We start from the raw sequence: 22,561 nt of genomic DNA on the forward strand, positions 1-22,561 counted from the left end.
CAATGAGAGCGGAATGGAAAGAGTCAAATAAAAGTTGTGGTCTATTCACATAAACATTGGAAATAAAGGGTTTGAAAGTAAACAGTTTTGAAGTTAAAAGAAATAGATTTGAGGAAACATCTGATCCCACTGAAACAAAGCTATCAGTTTTTAGAGAAATGCCTCTGATAATTATTGCAACTAATGTAAGATTTCAAAATAAAATTTATAAAATATTTTTTAATCTTCTATGCACTTTACAAATATCTGATTATCAACATGAGAGCTGCCATCAACAGTCAACAGTGGTTAGCTTGGCACCAGAGGGCACAACTAGAAACCATAGGTAGGAGATACAGAGAGAGATTTCAGAGTTGGGGAAAAACTTGCTAGCAGCTCCCTAATTGGAATTGGCGCTGCCTAAACAGGAAGTTTTTTCTGTTTCACTGGAGATTAAGAAGTAGTTGCTAGATAATTGTAAAGAAGATTCAAATTAATTAAAATCATTAATAACTTCAGCAGTGTTGCATATATAAAATAACTACATAACTCATCAACATTTTTGTATATAATAACATTACATTGTTTCATATAATAACAGAAACAACAAAATTTAGCAAAAAGAAAAAGTCAATTTCTAACTAGAAAATATATTAACTACTTGGGTGGCTATTTACTGAGACATAAGTACTATGTAAACACATTACACCTCCTTTATGGAAATAAAGGCAGGCTAAGTAGAGAAGTATTAATTTTCCACTTACTAAGACACATTTGGGAAAAATATGAAATACTACAAAATGCTTTATAGAAATAAAAACATGTAATTAGAAAAATAGTAATTTCTCCTGGGTAGGCCAAACCAAGATAACAAAAATAACAATGCTACCTACATTTATTCAGTAAACCATCAAAGGATTACTTAAGAATTAGAAAAAAGTGATGATGAAATTCATCTTGAAGAACACAAAGGTCAAGCACTTCAATGGAAATAATTTTTTGAAAAGGGTTTAATAATACCACTTCTCAAACTGTAATATAAAATATTAATCATCAAAACTTTGGTACTAATAAAAACAGGCCAATCAATAGAATAAATTATACAACATATAGAAGTAAACAAAAAAGTGTTTTATTTTTTTATAAACCCAGAAATCCCGATTCCTGACATAAGTAGACACTGGTCAACAAAAACTGCTGGGGAAAAATTGGATTTAGACTTGCCATTTATATGTCATTTACCAAAGCAAGCTCTATATGGACACTGCATAATAATAATGGCATTTATATAACACTTTAAAGTTTGCAAAGTGCAGGTAAATATCATGCCCAGAAAGTAGGTGCTATTGTCCTTATTCTAAAGATACAGAAACTGAAGCAAACGGGTTAAGTGACTTGTCCAGGGCAAACTGGTCATAAGAATCAAAAGGTAGATTTTAATTTAGGTCTTCTTTCTTGAAGCCCAGTGGTCTCCATTGTACTACCACCACCATCTATCTGACTTGTATCTTAGATATAAAAGATCACATTGTAAACAAAGAAGAAATTTCCTTTTGAATCTGGATAGAGGAAGACTTCATAACCAAATAAGATTATCATAGAAGACAAAATGGAAAATATTGCTTGTATAAAATTAAAACATTTTTTGCACAAACAAAATCGGTACAATTAAAGTTAGATGGATAACTGGGGAAAAAAACCTTTGGACCAAGTTTCTCAAATATTTCATTTCCTTTCATATAAAGAACTGATTCAAGTTTATTAAAAAAAAAAACAGAGAGACACTGCCTAGTAGTTAAGTGATCAAAGGATATAAACAGATACTTTTTTTTCTTTTTCCTTATCTTTATTTTTTTATTTTATTTAGTCAATTTAGAATATTTTAACTTGGTTACAAGAGTCATGTTCTTTCCCTCACCTCCCCCCAACCCTTCCTATAGCAGATGTGCAATTCCACTGGGTTTTACATGTGTCCTGATCAAAACCTATTTCCATATTGTTACGTTTACATTTGGGTGACCATTTAGAGTCTATATCCCTAATTATATCCCCATCAACCCATGTGATCAAGCAGTTGTTTTTCTTAACAGATACGTTTAAAAGGAAGAAATTTAGGCTATTTGTAACCATATGAAAAAATATTCTAGATTACTAATAATGAAAAATGCAAATTAAATGCGCTCCACGGAAAGTGACAATTGTTGGAAGAGCAGGAGGGTGAGAGACACTGCTGCATTCTTAGTAGAATTAGTTGTTATGGAAGCAATTTTGGAACCATTTACCAAAAATCATAAAACTATATACCCTTTAACCCAGTACTGCTACTGAATTCATACTCCAAAGAGATTCCCACAGAAGGAAGAGGACCCATTTGAACCAAAAACAAAACAAAAAAAAAGCATAACCTTTTTTGAAGTGGCCAAGTCCTGGAAACTGAGAGCGTGCCCATCAGCTGGGGTATGGTTGACTAAATTATGCCATAATGGAATACCACTTCATCATAACAAACCACAGAACAGTTGGTTTCAGAGAAACTTTGGAACATTTGTATCAAGTAATGCAGAGCGAAGTGTCAAAACCAGGAGAACAATTTATATATTGAAAGGCCAAACAACTTCGAAAGACTTTAGAATGTTAAAGGGGGATGAGGGGTGGCTATAAGATTCAGTCTACACTTACTAGCTATGTGACCCTGGGCAGGTCACTTAACCCGCAAGGCCTAACTCTTACCGCTCTTCTGCCTTGGATTCAATAACACTGTGTGCATAATTTTGTTTAAATTTTACTTGCCCAGCATGATTGGGTATTGGAATTTAATGACAAAATTAAAATTTCAATACTAGTCTTGTATGTGCAAACAATAAATGGCAAGTTGGATCCCTACTCTGTAGCATTGCTCACTTGGAAAAGAGATCCAGTATTATGTCACTGATAAGAGACTCATTAAACCACAGCAAACCTTCACTCAGCCAGATGGACTTAAATCAGATTGGCCATTTATTATTTATTAAATAACCAGGAAATCTTTTTAAAGGTCATTGTGGCTTTGTGGATTACCTCTGGGGGAGGGGGGAGACAACACTGAATAGAGTTGGGAAAACTAGGGGGTTGTTTTTTAATCTTACCTTTAACACTAATTTGATTCCTAACCTTTGAGCAAATGTTTTAACCTGTTTGTATTTCATTGACTGCCCTTAGAGAATGTTATGGGGTAACATGACCATTAGTATTAAGAGATTTCTCCTCCTTAGTGCATAAGGTACTACATAAACTCCTAGTGAAGTTACTGTAATAATGAAAATCATGCCAATGGAGTGGTGTTGTTATTGTTTTTTTTTTTAATTTAAAACCCTCACCTTCCATCTTGGAATCAATACTGTGTATTGGTTCCAAGGCAGAGGGAGTGGTAAGGGCTAGGCAATGGGGGTCAAGTGACTTGTCCAGAGTCACATAGTTAGGAAGTGTCTGAGGCCAGATTTGAACCCAGGACCTCCCATTTCTAGGCCTGGCTCTCAATCCACTGAGCTACCCAGCTGCCCCCACAAGGGGGATTTTTTAGAATCTTCATCCCCAGTCATATCCCCATCAACCCATGTGATCAAGCAGTTGTTTTTCTTCTGTGTTTCTACTCCCACAGTTCTTCCTCTAAATGTGGATGGTGTTTTCTCATAACTCCCTACAAATAGTTCTGATTCATTGCATTGCTACTAGTAGAGAAGTCCATTACGTTCCATTGTACCACAGTGTATCCGTCTTTGTTTACAATGTTCTCCTGGTTCTGCTCCTCTCGCTCTGCATCAATTCCTGGAGGTCGTTCCAGTCCCTGTGGAATTCCTCCAGTTCATCATTCCTTTTAGCACAATAGTATTCCATCACCAACACATCCCACAATTTCTTCAGCCATTCCCCAATTGAAGGGCATCCCCTCATTTTCCAATTTTGTTTGCCACCACAAACAATGCAGCTATGAATCCATTCCATTCTTAATTCTGCTTCTAAAGTGATTTTCCTAAAACATCAGTCTATGTCACACTCCCACACACACTAAACTCCACCAGCCCTTTATTGCCCCCAGGATAAAATATCAAAATGCTTTGTTTGGCATTCAAAGTCCTTCATAACCTAGTCTTCTACCTTTGCAGTCTACTTATATCTTCAACATACTTTTACTCTTCCATCCAGTGGCACTGGCATTCTGGCTGTTCCACCAGTATCTCTTAGCTCTGGGCATTCTCTGTGGCTGTCCCCCATGCCTGGAATGCCCTTCTTCCTCACCTCCATCTGCTGACTATTGTTGTAATGAGTTTTTTTCATTTCACCCTATCTCATTAAGAGCAGAATTTAATTAATCTCACTCTGTCTCTTTAAGAAACAGTAACAGAGATTTGCCCTGTCTCTTTAAGAGGCGGACTATTAAAAAAGTCAGTTAAGCCAAAAGGGTCTTTCTCTTTGACTTCTTAGGGAGCAGGGTTTCTGTGTCATTCACTCAGTCAAGAAGATCTGGAAGTTACCAATTTGAGAAGGAGTCTGTTACTGAGGATTTTTCGTCTGAGGTTTTTTTCTCAGCACTTTGAGGAAGACTCGGTCTGACTCTGAGGCCTTTTCTCCTCAGAACTCTGGGGAGCACTTTTCTGTGTCTGTCTGTGTGGCAGGCAGTTTCAACTGACAGTTAATAGAAGAATTACTTTAAGGAGTTTGTTATTGATTAAATGTTCATTGATTAGTTAGATGAGATAGATAGAGAATTTAATTTTAGACAGAGTAGGCCAGAGAGGCCTTTTTTGTCAGGCAAGAAGATCTTAGATTTAGGGTTTCTTAGAATTATCATATAGGATTTAATTTTAGACATAGTTATACAATATAAGAGCTATAATCTCCCATTTCCTACCTCCTGTTTCCTATCCTTCCTCTCCTCCAAATAAATAAGTGTTGGTGGTATACCAAACTGATCTCTGCAACTTTTATCAACTCATGCCAATAATATTTAACCCACAACAGCTTGGCAAGCCACAAGGACTTTGAATAACCTACTATATAATAGCTTCTGATTCTGATAAGTAATAAGGAAAAGCAGAAACAATAACCATGGTGCTCAAGGCTATGGTTCAAATAGTACAAGAAGAAGTTCTATCGTACCTCCAACAGCTACCATTACCAAAAACCTTCAGTGAGATATTACACCTCATGGTTTTAGATATTCTGAAACTACCGCCATTCTTTGGGGTTTTTGTGGTATCAGGATTAATCCAAGAGTATCAACTATGCCTGAGAGCCAAATTTTAACAAGAAAGAAGAAACAACTTTTAAGGCCCAACTAAAATTCCATCTTTTACTGGAAGCCTTCCCCAACTCTTAATACTAGTGCCTTCCCTCTAGTAGTTATATCCTATTAATTCTGCTCATAGCTTATTTGTAATTAGTTGTTTGCCTAAGTTCTATGTGACTGCCTTTTATCTCTTGGTAAATATGCTTAATAAATATTTATCAACTGGTTAATTGTACACCCATACCCTGTAGATGTTACTCCCATCAGCATCATTTTCTAGTGCCATAATTAACATGTCATTACCAAAGATCAGAGTTTGGCTAATTTTTTTGTATGATAATGTGTAATATATGGCCAGAAAGGGAACACACACACACAGAGGAAATGGAGGGAGAGAGAAAGAGTTGAGAGAATGGAGAGGGTGTAGATTGACCTTCCCCTCTCTTCCTTTAGGGGAAGGTAACTCAGTTTTGTCTCCCTGAGGGAAGGAGTATGTCTCCTCTGAGAATGGTTCTGGGAGATGGAGGTTAAGAACTAGAGGAAAGAGCTTTGGAATAATGACACCCTGCTTCCCCTTTTGGATCTCAGCGATTGTTGAAAGGCAGGATGGTCTCTTCTGCCTCTGGGTCCCTCAGGTACACCGACTGCCACTTCCCCCCCCCCCCAAGACTTTGGGTTACTCCTCGGCCTAGGAGAAATAGTTGCTCCTTGGGCCTGGTTGTTTGAAGCCCTGGGATCCTGAGCTAACCCTCCTTGTTGAGGAGAAGTATGGTTCTCCCCAAATCTTTAGCCCTCTTTCCTAGTCTCAGAAACTAGTCAGACCTGATTCTAAGCAGTAAGCACTTTATTTGGGTTCACACAGGGAAGGGGGAGAGAAGGGAAGTGGGTGAGCAGGAATCCCTATGGACTTGTTCTCTCTGGCAGACTGACCCCCCCCCCAAGATCTTGTGGTTCAGGCTCTTGGCCTTGACCCCTCTTCTGGCCAGCTGCTAGTTTGGTCCTTAATCCTAGCTAACTAGTTGAGTACCAGAGTTCAGGAACAAGTTAGTGAGAGAGATGGAAAATAAAGATCCTTAAAAAGGGGGTCTCGGAGAGCAGCTTTTCAAAGTCCTGATCCACAAGTCATTGATGACTCTGAGCTGTTGTTGAGAGCTGATTGAGAGATATTCAGGGGTTCACAGGGAAACAGTGATCTCCAGAGAGACCCAAGCTTCTTCCTAGCCAGAGAGAGTTGCCTCTACTCTGGCTCCTAGCTGGGAGAAGTGAGATCAGTTGTAGTTCCCAAGCTTCAGATTCTTTGACTGGAATCTTGAGTTTTTCCTTCTTGCACCTCTCCAGCTCGCGCGCGCGCTCTCTCTCTCTCTCTCTCTCTCTCTCTCTCTCTCTCTCTCTCTCTCTCTCTCTCTCTCTCCCCCCCCCCCCCATCTGATTTCTGCTTTGCACAAATTGGATTTGATTCCTCTGTAGGTTCATTGTGCCTAAGAGGCTTTCACCTTGAGACATTTGTCAGTGCTTCTTTATCTTCAGATAGTATAGCCTGGAGGTTTGGGGATGATATTTCTAACCCCCATTAGCTATCCCATAATGAGAGTCTGAGAATGGTCTGTCAAAGAATGAAGTCTCATTGAATTGTATATGTGATTATACTTGTAGAAGAGCTGTTCGATTGCCGTCTTCATGCCTTTAAGGAGCCTCCTGATTTTATTTCAATTGGGGGGAGTAGTTGCCACCTTCTCCAATGGCACAGACCAACATCTCCATCATTCATGTGGTGGTCTTTGAGAATTTTGACTAAGAAAACAATCTCCCTGAGGCCAACCTAATGTTGAACCTCTCTTTTCAAAAAAGATTTGCTGTATATGGCCTTTGCTTGCTCCCAGACTGGGAATATTCCCAACTTTATAGAATGTGCCAAGAGTTTATATTGCCCTGGTATAGCCTTCAAATGCCCAGGGTTTTCTCTACACTGTAGTGAAGCATCAGAGCAAGACTTCAGTGAAGAATCGCAATCTCCCAGTCTGTTGTTTTTGTTTGACTTTTACTTGGCTCTTGGCAGATCAAGGAGTAATTCATGGGTAATTTTTTGGAGTTCAGAACTGTGATTTCAAGAAAGTAGAGAACTCCACATGTAATAACTGCTTCCATTGAGTTTGTGTAGTATAATCAAAAGAGCATTGGCTTTGGACATAGGACCTAGGTTCATGTTCATGTCCTGGCTCTCACTTTATATTGGGCCTCTCAGCTGCAGTTTCCTCATCTATAAACCTAGGAACTGGACTAGATAACCGGAGAGGTCCCTCTAGCTCAAGGTTTATGGGCCCATGATCAGCAAGTCTCTTCTTTGCTTTTTTTCAAACCTTTAATTTCTTTCTCTTCCTGTTAGAGCTAGCATAGCTAGAACCATGCCCAGTTATAAGAAGGAAAGGTAGCTCCTTGTTTTATTCCTTGTCTACTGGGGTATTCAGGGAGGACCTCAGGTATGAGGACTTGTCATCCACCTTTGTTGTCTACTTTTCACCCGATATACACCTATGTCTCCAAGAAGCTGTAGTATGCACAGCATCCACATCCCAGTATAACCTTAGCAGAAGGCCTAAATCATATTGAGGGTTCTAACCTAACAGGCCTCTAACCTGTCAGCGAGTTAGGAAAATGTTAGCTCTTAGCATGTGAAGACTCCCTGCTTCCTCCCGCAGCAGAATGGGCAGAGGAGAACAATTTTTCCAGAGGCCAAGAAGGTAGCTGAAGCAGACACTGGAGTGCCTAGAGCTTGATCATACAGAAGAGGCCATGGTCATCCACTCTATCCTGGGACCGTTCCCTGTTGTCCTGACTTTTTGTCTTGTCCATGAACTTTGATGACTGGTAAAGAGAGTGAGACTGAGACTTTGTGTGATTATGCCTTGAGTTCAAGTGAGGACATCACCCATATGTGTCATTGGTCATCTTCAAAAAAGAGTGACAACAGCAACACTCACTGGGAAAGCTTCTAGTGTGTCTTCATCATAGATTTGATTTTAAATATATAAGCTTTTGTCATATTTTTAAAACATTTTTTATGTCTGTACTTAAAAGTACTTTTTAAATTCTGTATTTCAGTTGTGAATTTCCTCCCTCAACCCCTTCCTCCACTGTTTGAGAAAGCAAAAAATATGATGTCCATTATACATATGGAGTCATGCAAAACATTTCCACATTAGAGACAGATAGATGGCTCAGTGAATGGAGAGCCAGGCCTGGGGATTGGAGGCCCTAGGTTCCTTCCAGTATGACCTCAGACATGCCTAGCTGTTTGACCCTGAGCAAGTCACTTAACCCCATTTGCCTATCCCTTGATGCTCTTCTGCTTTGGAACTGATATTCAGTATTGAATATGTATATATAAATGAGTATTATAGGTTTTCAGCATATGTTTTGTGTGATAATAGATGTTTAACCCAGATTGAATTGCTTGTCAACTCTGGAAGGGGGGAGGAAAGAAGGGAGAGACACAATATGGATCATATAACTTTGTAAAACTTATGTGGAAATTCATTATTAAAATAAAGATAAAACTAAAAAATTATAGGTTTTCAGTGGATTTTTTTCCCCAAAGAAGTTTTCCCCATGCCAAGGATTAGGGAGACCTATTTAAAGGATCTCGAAGGTAGGGGAGAAGTGGGAAGAGTCCATGAAGAAGAGATCAGAGGTCACTAAAAGAGATGAGTTGACTGTTAGAAGAGAATCTTGAAGAGGAGGCAAATGAAAATTCAGACTAAAATTCCAGATTATCTTTAGTGAGAAATATAATCACTATGTGGAGTGTTATTGTTAGTAATGTTAATGGTTTTCCTAATGTTGAACCTCTCCTAAGAAAAATTCACTCCATTCATGGTGAATGCTTTTTCAAATATATTGCTATAGTTTGGGGGTTTTTTTGCTGAAATTTTATTTAATAACTTTTTCATCAATATTCATTAGTCATTGGTCTGTAGTTCTCATTTAAGTACCCCCACAATAAGAACATTTCTATGTACATAGAATATGAAAAATAGGTTCTCTGCTTGTTTTCATGAAAATGTCTAATTAAATCTACATTACCTTTAAAATTGCTGCTTGTCTAGGCTCCTCTTTGAATCTTCTGTGCATTTTTAAAAGTGTTTCTTTTTGGCAGTCAACTATTTCTAAACCAGCCTCATCTAGAACCTTCCTCTTTCCTCCTTCTCCATTCCCACCCTCCAGTTAACTAAGAAATAAATCCAAAGAATCTATAAAGTACCATCATTCTATGACATTGAGATTTGTTATACTTGGAGGCATAGCTTAATGCATTGAGTAGAATATCATAACTGAGAAATGTGATGATGTTATGTGAATATGTCTGAGGTTCTGAAAATCAATACCATTTTATCTTTAAAAATATTGCAAAGGACCATTATTTTGAGACTAGATGATTGAGATATACTCAATGACATGTTGCTTAATTTTAACATCCCTTAAAAAAAAAAGAAAAGCAGAATTTTTGTTTATAGGGTCATGAAGTATGTTTCACAATATGGTATTTTATGTTCTATATTGTAATATAATATAGCCTATTCAGCCTTATAATAGTACTGTTGAGACTGTAATATAATTTAGTGAATGACTATTTTTATTTTGACTGTGTTTTCTTTGCAGCTCTGATCAGTTTGTCTTTTGGGGGAGCAATTGGGCTCATGTTTTTGATGCTGGGATGTGCCCTTCCATTATACAAGTAAGTATGAACATTTTCTTTTTCATTGTGTCCCTATTGTCTTTCAAAACAGTGTCTTAATGATCTTAATGATCTCAACAGGCGTCACCACCTTGCTTTTCTGTTCTAGCCCTGGTTGAGGTCTTGAAATAAACATCTCAGTATCAGAGCATTTGGGATACAGATCTCCCAGCATTCATTTGGCCCAGCCCCTACCAGAGCAGGGATCTCTTTTGATGGAGACAGATGAAGCATTTTTTAGACATGCCAGGCCAAGTACTGTACCGAACCCTGGGAATGCAAATATAAGCAGAGACAATGTATTTGTCTTCAAAAAGTTTACTTTCAAATGGGGGGAAAGAGCACGGAGATGGGAGCTTAAATGGGGCTGGCACAGGTGCTCATGTGGGATCAAGATGGAGAAATGGTCCAGAGTCAGGCTGTAAGAGGATTAGAAGTGACTGTGGTTGAGGTGGGCACTGAGGCCTTCAAGTGGAAGCACCTCCAGGGTCAAGAGGCATGTGCATAGGTAGGTGGAAACGTAAGAGGTACATCCCCAATAAGTGGTTATCTAGGCTTGTCTTAAAGAACAGAATGATGAGGGAACTACCACCCCCTGAGATAGCCCCTTCTGCTTTTAGTTACTTGGAAGTTGTGGCCAGAAATTCATCAGCTTGTGGATCATATATCACATTTAAGCTTATAGGCCATTAAAATCCCCAAATCATACAAACTGTACAGGTAATTTTAAAAATATAAATGTCTTTATATTTATCCCCATTAAAGATGCATTGTATCTTTAATGAAGCACATCAATAAAGCTACCTGGATTCTTTGAGAGCCTGCCCCTTTCTCCAGAACTTTCAGTCAGGCATAGTTAAATGTGCCAGCCATGCCTTTGTGTAAATCATTAATAACAACAGTGATGGGAATAGGACCCAAAACAGATTTCTGGATGCTTAAACATGGAAATTCTCAAGTTGACCTTAATCATTATTCTTTAGGCCTACTCATTAAGCCATTCTCAAAACCAAAAATGGGTTGGTGGCATATAAAAAAGGGCCATTGGAACTCTTTTTTGAGGATAGCTAGGGGAAAGCCAGTAAAGACTAGAAATGGAAGATCATGAAGGAGAGATTGTTTGGTTGCTAGAAGATAGTCCTAGAGAGGAGAGAGGAGAGAATGTAGTCTGAGGCCCAAATAGAGGGATTATCCTTGGTGGACTCCAAGCAAAGATTGGGTGATAACTTTTGGGGGAGGGGGGCAGGATTCTTTGAGAGCTGGAGGATGGAACAGCTAGTTGCCAAGGTCCTTTCTAACTCGGAGACCCAGAGGTTCTGTGGAGGGTAAAGTGTTGGGATGGTGGGGTCAAAGTGGAGATGATAGAAGAAAATGTTTCCAACAATTTCTCTGGGAAAGAAAGGAGTGATTAGGGGTAGACCAGAGGTCTCAGCAGGGAGAAGGGAGGGCCTCAGACATCTGCAGCTGGTTTCCCAGGCATGTGGACTCTGAGATCCTGCATAAAATGGTAGCAGATCAGGGGCCCAAGAGATTCCATGGGATCCAGTACCAACTGCTGTCACTATGTGAGGTATTAGACCAACTGAAGCCCCCAAATGGTGAGTCCACCTCATGGAACCAGAGAAGGACTTCAGGAGAATATGAACATAATGATTCTTCCATCAGTGAATTCTCCAACTGAAATGAAGCGTTGCCTGTCTTCAGCATCTTACTTGCTCAGTTCAGATATTGACTGGGATGGAAGTGACATTTTGATGTAGGGGGTGGGGCACGATTGGAAGGGCACACAACCTCATTCACATAGGAATTCTCAGGGATTGGCAAGGACTTAGTGCTAAGGGAGATACTATCAGGGGCTAGACCTGTTCATTGCTATAGGACAGTGATGGTGAACCTTTTAGACATGGAGTGCTGTGCCCTGCCCCTCCATACAGAGTGCCTTGCCTGCCCCCCCACCTCTCCCCCTGCCCCTGCCCCTTATCCCACAAGGGGAGGGAGGAAGCACTCCTATTGACTGCTGGGCAGAGGGGTGGGGGAAGTGGGGAATGTCCTCAGGCACATGGAGACGGGGAGGGGAACAGCTCCACTCAGAGTCCCTATGGCTTTCTGGTAAAGAACTCTGGGGAGCCACACAGGGGTGCCCACAGAGAGGGTTAAGGTACACTCTCTGGCACACATGCCATAGGTTTTGCCATCATGGTTATAGGGAATTCCCAGCAAGAACCTCTTGTCTACTGATACAGTTTGGCACCTGCTTCAGGACCTAGTTTGAGGTACCCAGAGGTGAAATGACCATCTAGGGTCACACAGTTGAAGGTGAAGTTTAGACCCAGGTTTTCTGGACCCCCAACCTAACCCCAGCCAGCAATCTGTTGCATGAAGGGGATGGCAGAAAATAAAATAGGATTAACACTGTCCAGCCTCATAGTCTATTGGGTAGACGGTACATAGGACATTTTTTGCCTGACTCCTGAGATACATACTAGAAGCAGTATTTGGAAAGGGAAGATCTCCCTGGGAGCCTGAGAAGTTAGTAAATCTTTGTAGAAAGAGAACTGAAAGAGCCCTAATTCTAACTGAAGAATCAGAAGAGGCAGGAGTGGGAGGGGGGGGGCCCAAGGAGCATTTCAGATAGAGGAACAACCTAAACACAGAAGCTTGGTGTTGAGGGGGCTGTCTGGGGAGCAAAGGAAGGAGATCATTCAGCCCAGAAAAGGAAGTGGTGACCAGATCAAGAGAGTTTCTACTTGGTGTGGCAGGAAGCCCTGGGGTCCTGTTGTTGAGTACAAGACTGAAGTGAAAATGGATCAGACGTCAGGATGTCATCTGTAGAAGAGGCTTGACTTGGGGAAGCCAGTTGGGAGATTTGCCCAATATCCTGTCCTGAGATGAGTGAGGCAGACTTGCCTGGTGGGGGAAAAGATCTAATTAATACCTGCCACATTGCCTCTCCCACAGAGTTCATGGTAGAGAACTTTGCAAACCTTAAAGGTGCTGTATATGAGCAGAGTGGTAGCTCAGTGGATAGAGAGAGCCAGGCCTGAAGACAGGAGATCATGGGTTCAAAGCTGACCTCAGACACTTCCTAGCCATTTGAGCCCTGGATAAGTTACTTAACCCCATTGCCTAACCCTTAACTGCTCTTCTGCCTTGGAACCAATGCTCAGTATTGATTCTAAGACAGAAAGTAAGGGGCTTAATTTTATTTATTTATTTTTAAGCCCTTACCTTCCATCTTGGAGTCAATACTGTGTATTGGCTCCAAGGCAGAAGAGTGGTAAGGGCTAGGCAATGGGGGTCAAGTGACTTGCCCAGGGTCACACAGCTGGGAAGTGTCTGAGGCCATATTTGAACTGAGGACCTCCCATTTCTAGGCCTGGCTCTCAATCCACTGAGCTACCCAGCTGCCCCCTAATTTTATTTTTTAATGCTATAAGAATGTGAACCATTGTTAGAAGGATCTAGGCCGGAGGGCCATCTGGGAGAAAGAAAGAAACAATGAAAAAACCGAGTTCCTCAAAACTCCAAGAAGAGTGCCTAGAAGACATCCCCTAGAATGGCTAATGAGGACCTGGAGATGAGGCCGATGATGATCCATGAAGAGAACTTCGAGTCTTTAGCAAAAAGGAGAACAGATGGGGCAGGGATTCCCATGGGTGCCTGGGGTCTGCAAACTTAGGTTTGCATTGGGTTTTTAATGTTTTGAGAACTATAGTTCATTATATTTCCTTTGTTATTGTGTGTGTTTTTATTTTACATGTTTAAAAGACAACATTCTGAGAAGGGATCCATCCATAGGCTTTATTGTCTGATATTGCCTGCCCAGGGGAGGTTCATGAGAAACAGAAAAGATTAAGAACCAACCCCTGGGAAGACTTGAGTATTCAAACACCTCCTCAGGCACTAGGTACCTTGTGACCATTGGTGAGTCAGTTTCTCAGAGCCTCAAACCTTGTCCGACTGGATCCCATAGGGTTGTTCATAGGAAAGCACCTTGCAAATCCTCAAGCATTATCCAAGTGTGGCTTTTTCCCATTAAGGTATTTGAAAGGCCTCAGAGAATAGCCCTGGAAGCAATGACTCTCTGAAGGAGGTTTCTTGCACCTTGGTAAGGACCGGGAAGATTCACAGCCTGGGATCTTCACCTGCTCTTCTCTTGTTATTTTTTTAAACCTTTGCCTTCCATCTTAGAATCAATACTAAGTATTGGTTCCAAGGCAGAGGAGCAGTAAGGCCTAGGCAATGGGGGTTAAGTGACTTATCGAGGGTCAAACAGCTAGGAAGTATTTGGCCAGATTTGTCTCTAGGCCTGGCTCTGTCCACTGAGCCACCTCACTGCCTCTGCTCTATCATTATTTTTTAAATTCCCTTGCCTTTTGGAACTTACAATTTGTAACTTAACACGGAGGATAAAGACAGAGATCTTGGATAAAGAGATCTTGGTCATTGAGATCCTAAAGCCTCACTGTTTTAGTATCCAAGCAAGAAGTCTCCTCCTGGGTGCGAGGCATTGGAAGGCAAGCAGGCCTCACCTAGAACATGCAGAGAAAGACCTCTACTAAGCCCTGAAAGTCACTGCCCTGGTTCTTTGAGAACATCAATGGTATTACAATTATACAAAAAGGGTAAAGGAATGAATGATTCAGATCATAGAACCTTGTGTGATTTTTCTCATTTTCTTTCTTTGCAGCCAATACTGGCCCCTGTTTGTTCTGTTTTTTTATATCCTTTCTCCCATTCCATACTGCATTGCGAGAAGATTAGTGGATGACACAGATGCTATGAGCAATGCTTGTAAGGAACTTGCCATATTTCTCACAACTGGCATCGTTGTCTCTGCTTTTGGACTGCCTATAGTATTTGCCAGGGCACATCTGGTAAGTAAGTGTGTAATAGCTTTTGGGACATAGCTTTAGTATATAATGGTTAAATTGGGATTTTGACTAAACAAGAGAGTTATAAAATGTGGTTGCCAAATGTTATTACTTAAGTCAGGAAAACTATTAGCAGCTTTTAACAATTTTGTTTAATTGGAATATTAGTAAAATGAGGGAAATGTGGAAGAAAAAGAGGTAAGGAGACTGCCTAGCCTACCCTAAATGCCGATCCAGTGAAATGAAGCTCACTCCCCGACAGAGTTCCATGTGGGAATCCTAGTCACTCAACCAGCAAGAGGGGCAGGATCCAGGCAAGGTCCCAATGTAGAAAAACCCTCATGAGCTAAGTTCAGAAAGGCAGCCATGAACCCAACAAGAAAGTCCCTGACTCCAAAGCTGAAAGTCAAACTCCTGAAGCCAGAAACTCCAGTGGAAAGGCCCAAAGCTCCAAGTCAGAGTCCAAAAGCCCCAAAGAGCCATCCTCCAAAGAAGTCCAAAGGAGAAGATCTAAGGAGCAGAGACTCCAAAGAAGAACTCCCAAGGAAAAGTCCCTTAGACTGGAAGTTCAGGACTTTTTATAGTCCTTTTTCCATGTCACTTCCTGTCCTTTCCCCACTTTACCAGAACCAATTGCAGTCTTTCAATTTGCCTAGCACTGCATGGGGGTGGGGAGGTAGGGGGTGAACCTCTGGAGTTGACACCCACTCTAGCAAGTGACTTGTGAACTCACATACTTAGTGACTGGTAAGGTACTAAGTAGGGGTACTTAAGTTTTTGATTGATTAACTTAAAAGTGGCTGATTGATAGACAGAGAGTTTGATTCACTGTGTGTGCACACAGAGTGAATCAAATTCTCTGTGTGGGAAGGGGAAAGGGGGGAAGGGAGGGAGAGAAGGAATAGGAGAGAGATGGATGGATACATGCCCAATATTCCTAGGTTGCCACAACCAGAGGCCTCATCCCTCTGAGGCTAGCCTACTACTAATGGGGAACCTGTTGCCAGGACCATCCTATTCAATAAGACTCAGACAATTAAGACTCGTGCCCTAGTAGCACAGCATTTGAAAGCCCAAGGTGCCCTCTCTGCCCTGAGGAGGCATCAGAGAAGAATGTGGGGGAGAGGCCATCTTTCAGGAACAACTGAATTCCATTGTCAGTGTCCCCATTAATGCCATGCAAGGATAGCCCTTTTTTCCTTTCTCCTCCCAGCTGTGATTTTCCCAATGTACTTTCAAAGCATGATCACTTGTGATCCACACAACCCTCTTATAAGATAGGAAACACAGAGGCTATTCTCGCCATTTTAGAGGCTGAAGAAATTAAAGCTGGAAGAGGTCCTATAGGGTCACTCACTTAAGAAAGAAGAGCAGATTTTTGAACTTGGATCTCTGACTCCCCAAACAGGCAGATTTTCCATTACACATTCCTTGTCCCAACCATTCCAGCTTCTCTCTTTTGTCCTTATTTAAGCCTTGAATACAGTGTGAGACACCTGTCCACGAATGTGTTTTTTCAAGCAAATACCTTTAGAAGCAGAAATAGGGGGTAAGGTTGTTTCTGCTTTTCCCACTTGTTATCACCGAGCTCATTTGCCTCTGAGGGACCAGAACTAGATGAGAGCAGAGCAGCTATTAAAGCAGGTTCTCCCATTTCTAACAACTGCTGACGTGTACTTGTCTGTCTGTCTGTCTGACAAGGGTCTGGAGTGGCTGAGGCAGGGGTCAAAGCTTCCTGGCTTCATGAATGGAGTAATTGTGCTCTTTTCTTATCTCCCTAGATTGAGTGGGGAGCTTGTGCCCTGGTTCTCACAGGCAACACCGTCATCTTCGCAACAATCCTAGGGTTTTTCTTGGTCTTTGGCAGCAATGATGACTTTAGCTGGCAGCAGTGGTAAAAAGGAACTCAGTTACCAAACTCTCCTAACCCGGACCTCTTGTTATTCAGTGGCCAACAATGCCAACTAGAGGCTGGACCAGAAGAGGAAGTGGTCAAGCAGGCCCCTGGGCGGCTGGTCTTCTGGGGGTGAACTCTCTTCTCATCGATGTGGAGTGGGAGAGCATTTCCACGGGGACTTGCTGAAGGGTTCACAAACTTTTATTTTTCCAAAGCTAGGGTTAACTCCTTGCTTATCTGCTGAATTGGGATGTCTTACATGTTGTCCCTGCTCAGTGTTTGCTCCTTAGGCCATGCCCCTCTTTTAATGGAATAAACACCACTTGAGAAAGCCAAGTTTAGCACTGTACTCAAACAGGCCAAAGTCCTGGGCTCAAAGTCCAGTTTATCCTCCAGAAATCATCTCTGATTCCCACTATGACTCCTGCGTTTGTTCAGATAGGGTGTGTTTTTTCAAATAGAATGACATTTCCCATTCCTAGATCGGCGTGTCATGGAAGAATCTGCAGCTGGCCATACCTCAACAGGACTACTAAGTCCTAGTGCCCAGTTCCAGGGTGGGGATTTTACCCATGGGCAGGTGTTTTAAGTCATGAAAAATTATTTTTGGAGTTATTCAAAGGAGTGTTTGTTTCTCCTCTTGATTGTTTCATTGTTGAACTTCTGATCTGGGGTTGGACAAAGATCTTTTATGCCTGGTTTTTATTTGTGTTTCTTGTGGTTATAAATCAATTGATTAAGCTGTGTTGTGGGGAGCAACTGATGTTGCAATTCCATTTTTAAAGGCCTGTTTCTATTTATACATAAGAGTTTTGATATTGCCAGCTGCCTTTCATGTTTTACTCCAGGTAAGATGGACATTTATGGCACTACTGATGAAAGTTTTATGTTTGCAGCATTTAGAAAGCCCTCCTGCCCCTGTGTCCCTTTTTAAGTTTATTTTATACATAGTATATCTTCACTACAATGACTTTTCAGATGTAGTTTCATAATACTAGACTACCACCAAGATTGCCATCCCGGGCAGTCAAAGCATTACATTTTTTCTCTTTGCAAGTCCTGAAATGATTTCTTAAGTGATTTGTCAGTCTTGCAACTCTTGCGTTGATAATTTTATTGTTTAGTCAATGACAGTTAGAGTTAGTGTTCTGTAAGGTTAGGCCACATGTAACTTAATATTTAAGACAAGTTTCCTGCACACCTCTCAGAGGTCTCATTGCCATCCTGTCAGACATGGGATTTCCTTAGGCATCCGTTTCGACATGTATTCAATTCATGTAAAGTCATCGGCTGGCTGAATGGCAGTTTTGGACACAAAGTTGACCCACAAAATGCTTAGCTGCATCTCTCTTTGCTGAGTGTGATCAGAGTGTGTTGTGTGTGTGTGTGTGTGTGTGTGTGAGAGAGAGAGAGAGAGAGAGATTTGTACTGTATGATATAGTCAATGCCTTGGATGTCGTAGGCACATCATAACTGTTCAATTGAACTCTCAAAAGCTACTTTTGAAAGAGTTCAAGTTAACTGACAGGCCTTCTTGTTTGGTTTCTTCATTGTACTGATGTATATACAGAAAAATGGGTTCATTCTTAGACTGAGGTGAATGATCATGATTGTTACTATTTACTTTGTATCAAGTTTATTCCTGAAGGAAGTGGGAACAGATGTTGGACACATTCAGCTTCTTCCCGTAGATGCACAAAATCATCCTGCATGGTTTTTGTGGCTAGGAAGTGAGCAACAAGGCCATAGGGACAGCTGATGGACAGTAGACTATGCACCTAGCAACTTCTCTTGTGGCTTCCCTCCTCCATGGATTGGACTGTTAAGATGTCCTTGATTCATACCAGCCGGAGTATGCCGAGGGCATATGCATTAGCCAGCTGTGGGGTATATATATATGCTGGAGACCTCGCCATGCTTGTGACCTGCCCAGGCTTTAGTAGAGGACTCCTCATCCCTATCCCTCCCCTGTTTTCTGTTGTTCTTCCTCCTCCCAGATGATGTCAAGGCAGCATACTGCTCCCTCCTGTTCATTCACTTGGCCATACTGTCTTTTTTCTATGTATACTAACTGCAGCAGCAACACTGGGTCTCAGGGCTTGCCCACTAGGCTTGACATTGTGCTGTCTCTGGTTTCTAGGCTAAGATATTTAACATATGGCTTTTCCATAGAATATGCACTGATAGAGCATTGCTGTCCCAGAGGGAAAACTTTTGATGACAAAACAATAAAGATTTTAAGTATTCATTCTTGTTTGGGGGTCTTCTCTTTTTTAGCAAACACACATGACATCATGTTCTTCATTTCTGCCATGCTTCTAGTCTTGAGGAAATTAAAGCGTTAAAAGAAGCACATGACCTATGGATAATGAGGCTTCCTAGCTAATGGCAACCTTGCAGCTCAGCTTTGTTTCCCAAATTAAAACTGAAACCATGGTAACAAATGCCTTTGTGGCTGAGACTCCCTGATGTGAAGCATTAGTGAACGGGGGCTGATGAGGTTGGGAAATGACATTTTACCTAACCAAGTCCACAAATGAGTCACAAAAAGCAAGTCTCAGAATTAAGCCCAAGGCCTTTTTGCTGAAAACTTGCTGAGAATGTTTCTGCTCATATTTTTATGCCACAGTGCTCCTCAGGACTGTCATTTCATTTGGCTTTGTTTTAGCAAACATCAAAGGACCATTTCTCTGTTTATGCTGGAAAATGTATTGGAATTACAAATATCAGCACTGTACTCATGTCAAATATGCATTTTTTTGCCAAATAATCTATAATACGTGCAATTCTACAAAATTTCAAAACTATGATTGTTTTCTCTACACCTGTTGCTCTGGTCTTTTGGGGGAATATTCAGACTGTAACGATCAAATCTTTGTGTTCGTCTAGAGAAGCCCTGGACGAAAAGGTCTGACCAGGTAAATTTTACAGGCCATCTTAATTTAGCATCTATTCTTTATATTGCAATACAAAGAATCCCCAAACAATCTTAAACCAAACATGAGAAATGTAGTAATAACGTTGGATGAAAATTGATGTCTTCTCCTGCAAAATAATAAAATAAATTTTAATCATCTAATGAAGATTTTAAAAGGGAGAAAAATAGGTCAGCAATATCAATCAATACTACTGAGCATATCTCACAGTCTATATAATATTCGATATCCCTAGATCTTCCACCTTTGCAATAAAAGGAGGGAAATTAATTTTATCAACTTTCTTATGTGGTGGTGTGAATTTTAGATGTATTCCACCCTGCTTAGTCTAGCAATCAGGAATGTATACACCCCTACTTAAGGATTAAGTGTTGAGAAGGATGGCCTATGACAGACATGTGCTAGCAAATGACAAATCAGAAACAACAGACAGACCCACTGGGCTGTCTGAAGTCAAGCTTAAGCTACCATTGGTACATGTGAGATGTAGGAAGTGATGTAAAAAAGTATATATTTGCATCACTTCCTCTTGCCAGGCTCTCTTTCGCAGCAGAGACGTGGCTCATGGCAGCATGATGGGCGTCTTGGCATCTTGGCTTCTTGGCTTGCCTGCAGCTCTTGTCCTGGTTTGGTGGTGAGCATCCTTGGTGTGGTGACTGGGAGAAGTTCAGTAGCATGGGTCAGGTGAGGTGTCTTCCCTGAGCTCTCTTGGAGTTTAAGCTGATTCCTTTTTTTCCTTTCCTAAAATGCTATCCTCCTAGGAGGCCCCTCATCTCAGAGAAGGCCTCGTGGCTGAGGTCTCCAAACTCCCCTTGGCTCAGGCTAGGCTGGAGAAATCTGATACCCTTTCCCTCTCTCTTCTTCTTAATTCCTTCCCTCTATATTAATTAAACCACTATAAAATTCCCAAACTGACTTGAGTATTTTTATTGGGATTTGCAATTAATCCCTGGTGACCATAAGTATAATATATTAGTCAAAAACCCCTAAATTTATCCTTTACAGTCAGCTTCATCCTTATAATTAAAATAGGATTCATTTTTCCTTCCATTTACTTTTTTGTCTTTTTTTAACCTATTTTTTTAAACCCTTACCTTCAATACTGTGTATTGGTTCTAAGGCAGATGTGGCAGTTAAAATAGTTGAGGTCATAAACTGTAGTGAGTAAAATAGTAGAAGATATAAATTGTAGTAGATATAAGAGTGGGTGAGTAAATTGTGATCGCAGAAAATATGTTTTCACTACAGTGTCTTGTTTTAAATCAAATATAAGGTGGTCGCCAGGGAAATATTCCCAATTATGAATATACCCAACAATGAGGAATCAAAGAAAGGGAGAGAGAGAGAAAGGAAATAAATGAGAAAAGAATAGGCCGGCCCAGGCAGCCCTGGCCAACCCAGGCCTAAGCCCTAAAAGAAAGATCAGTCAGTCCTTATATCTTAATCACTTACCACAAGATCTGTCCAAGCAAGGATTCTAGTGACACCAGGCCAGCATCATCTCAGCTGCTTTCACCAGCTCAATCCTCAATCTGAAATGTCCCCGAGAGAGTCTTGAGAGAGACCCTTCAAGGCAGCCTTTCCCAGCTGACTCTTTGAGAGAGAGCTTTTTGTCTCCTTTTAAAGGGCATTTTCTACTTTGTCACCTCCCCTAAATTCCCACATCTACCAATCACAGTAGACGCTTTTCAGAGGACAGACCATTCTTAGTCTACACCTAAGAAGGTGTGGATTTTTGAGTAATTCACACCAGGAAAGCTCTGAGTAAGTTTCCCAGTTCTTTGTTCCTTGTAAATTCACAAGTTGCCTGACCTTTATAGGTACTTATCAACCTTTTGTATTAATTCTAAAAATAGGCATGGCTTAAGTATGGGTTTAAGTACTTTTCATTGTTCAGCAAGGAGTTTTCTCCCCTAAAGCAGTCTTAAGTATGGGTGGAGTAGAGGTCTTCCCATTTTTGATCTAAGTAGAGTTCTCACAGTTTAGATCTAAGTAGCTTCACTGTTTAAAATGGGGAATAGTCCCAATAGGGAATTGTCCCAATGAAAAATTCCCCAATGGGGAATTTTTTAACATTCACAAGTCTGAGGAAATGTCAAGATTCACACAGAAGAGCTATAAGGGCTAGGCATTAGGGGTTAAGTGACTTGCCCAGGGTCACATAGCTGGGAAGTATCGGAGGTCAGATTTTAACTCAGGACCTCTTGTCTGGGCCTGACTCTCAATCCACTGAGCCACCCAGCTGTTCCCTAAAATTTATTTTTTAATATGTTAAATATTTCCCCATTACATGTAAAGAAATTTTCAACAATCATTTTTTAAAAATTTGAGTTTCAAATTCTTTCCTTCCTTGAAAAGGCAAGCAATTTGATATCTGTTTTACCTGAGAAGTCACATAAGACATGTTTCCATATTGCAAGTTGCAAGAGTAAATGCAGACCAAAAGAAAAGCACACATTATTTATTTTATTTTTCTTGAATTTATGTCTGCATTCAGACTCCTTCAGTCCTCTCTGGAAGCATTTTTCATCATGGGTCCTTTAGAATGATTCCTTTTGCTAAGGACAATGTTCTCCTGGTTCTGCTCATTTCACTTTGCATCAATCAGTTCATAGAACTCTTCACAAGACTGTCTGAAACCATCTTGCTCATCATGCTATCTATGTGTATAATGTTTCCTTCCATCTATGTGACTGCTTTAGTACAGATAAATCTCAGGCTTCTCTGAATTCTTCATATCATTGTTTCTTACAGCACAGTAATATTCCATTATATTTGTGTACTTAATTTATTGAGACCTTCCTTTTAAAAAGACTCCCAGAACACGAACAGGCAATTTTCAGATAAAGAAATCAAAACTATTAATAAGCACATGAA

At 40.7% G+C, this 22,561-nt stretch overlaps 1 protein-coding gene across 1 annotated transcript in view; it reads left to right on the plus strand.

The window, feature by feature from the left end:
- The window catches only part of LEPROTL1 (leptin receptor overlapping transcript like 1), a 29,657-nt gene extending 10,661 nt beyond the window's left edge, over positions 1 to 18,996 (plus strand). The window contains exons 2-4 of the mRNA XM_007495594.3: positions 9,902 to 9,977; positions 14,668 to 14,854; positions 16,633 to 18,996. Coding sequence (XP_007495656.1) covers positions 9,902 to 9,977; positions 14,668 to 14,854; positions 16,633 to 16,749 — 380 coding nt within the window. The 3' untranslated portion in view covers positions 16,750 to 18,996. The remainder of the gene's footprint in view (positions 1 to 9,901; positions 9,978 to 14,667; positions 14,855 to 16,632) is intronic.
- The last annotated feature ends 3,565 nt before the right edge of the window (positions 18,997 to 22,561 follow it).

Source organism: Monodelphis domestica, chromosome 6 (genome assembly GCF_027887165.1).
Source record: "Monodelphis domestica isolate mMonDom1 chromosome 6, mMonDom1.pri, whole genome shotgun sequence".
NCBI lineage: Eukaryota > Metazoa > Chordata > Mammalia > Didelphimorphia > Didelphidae > Monodelphis > Monodelphis domestica.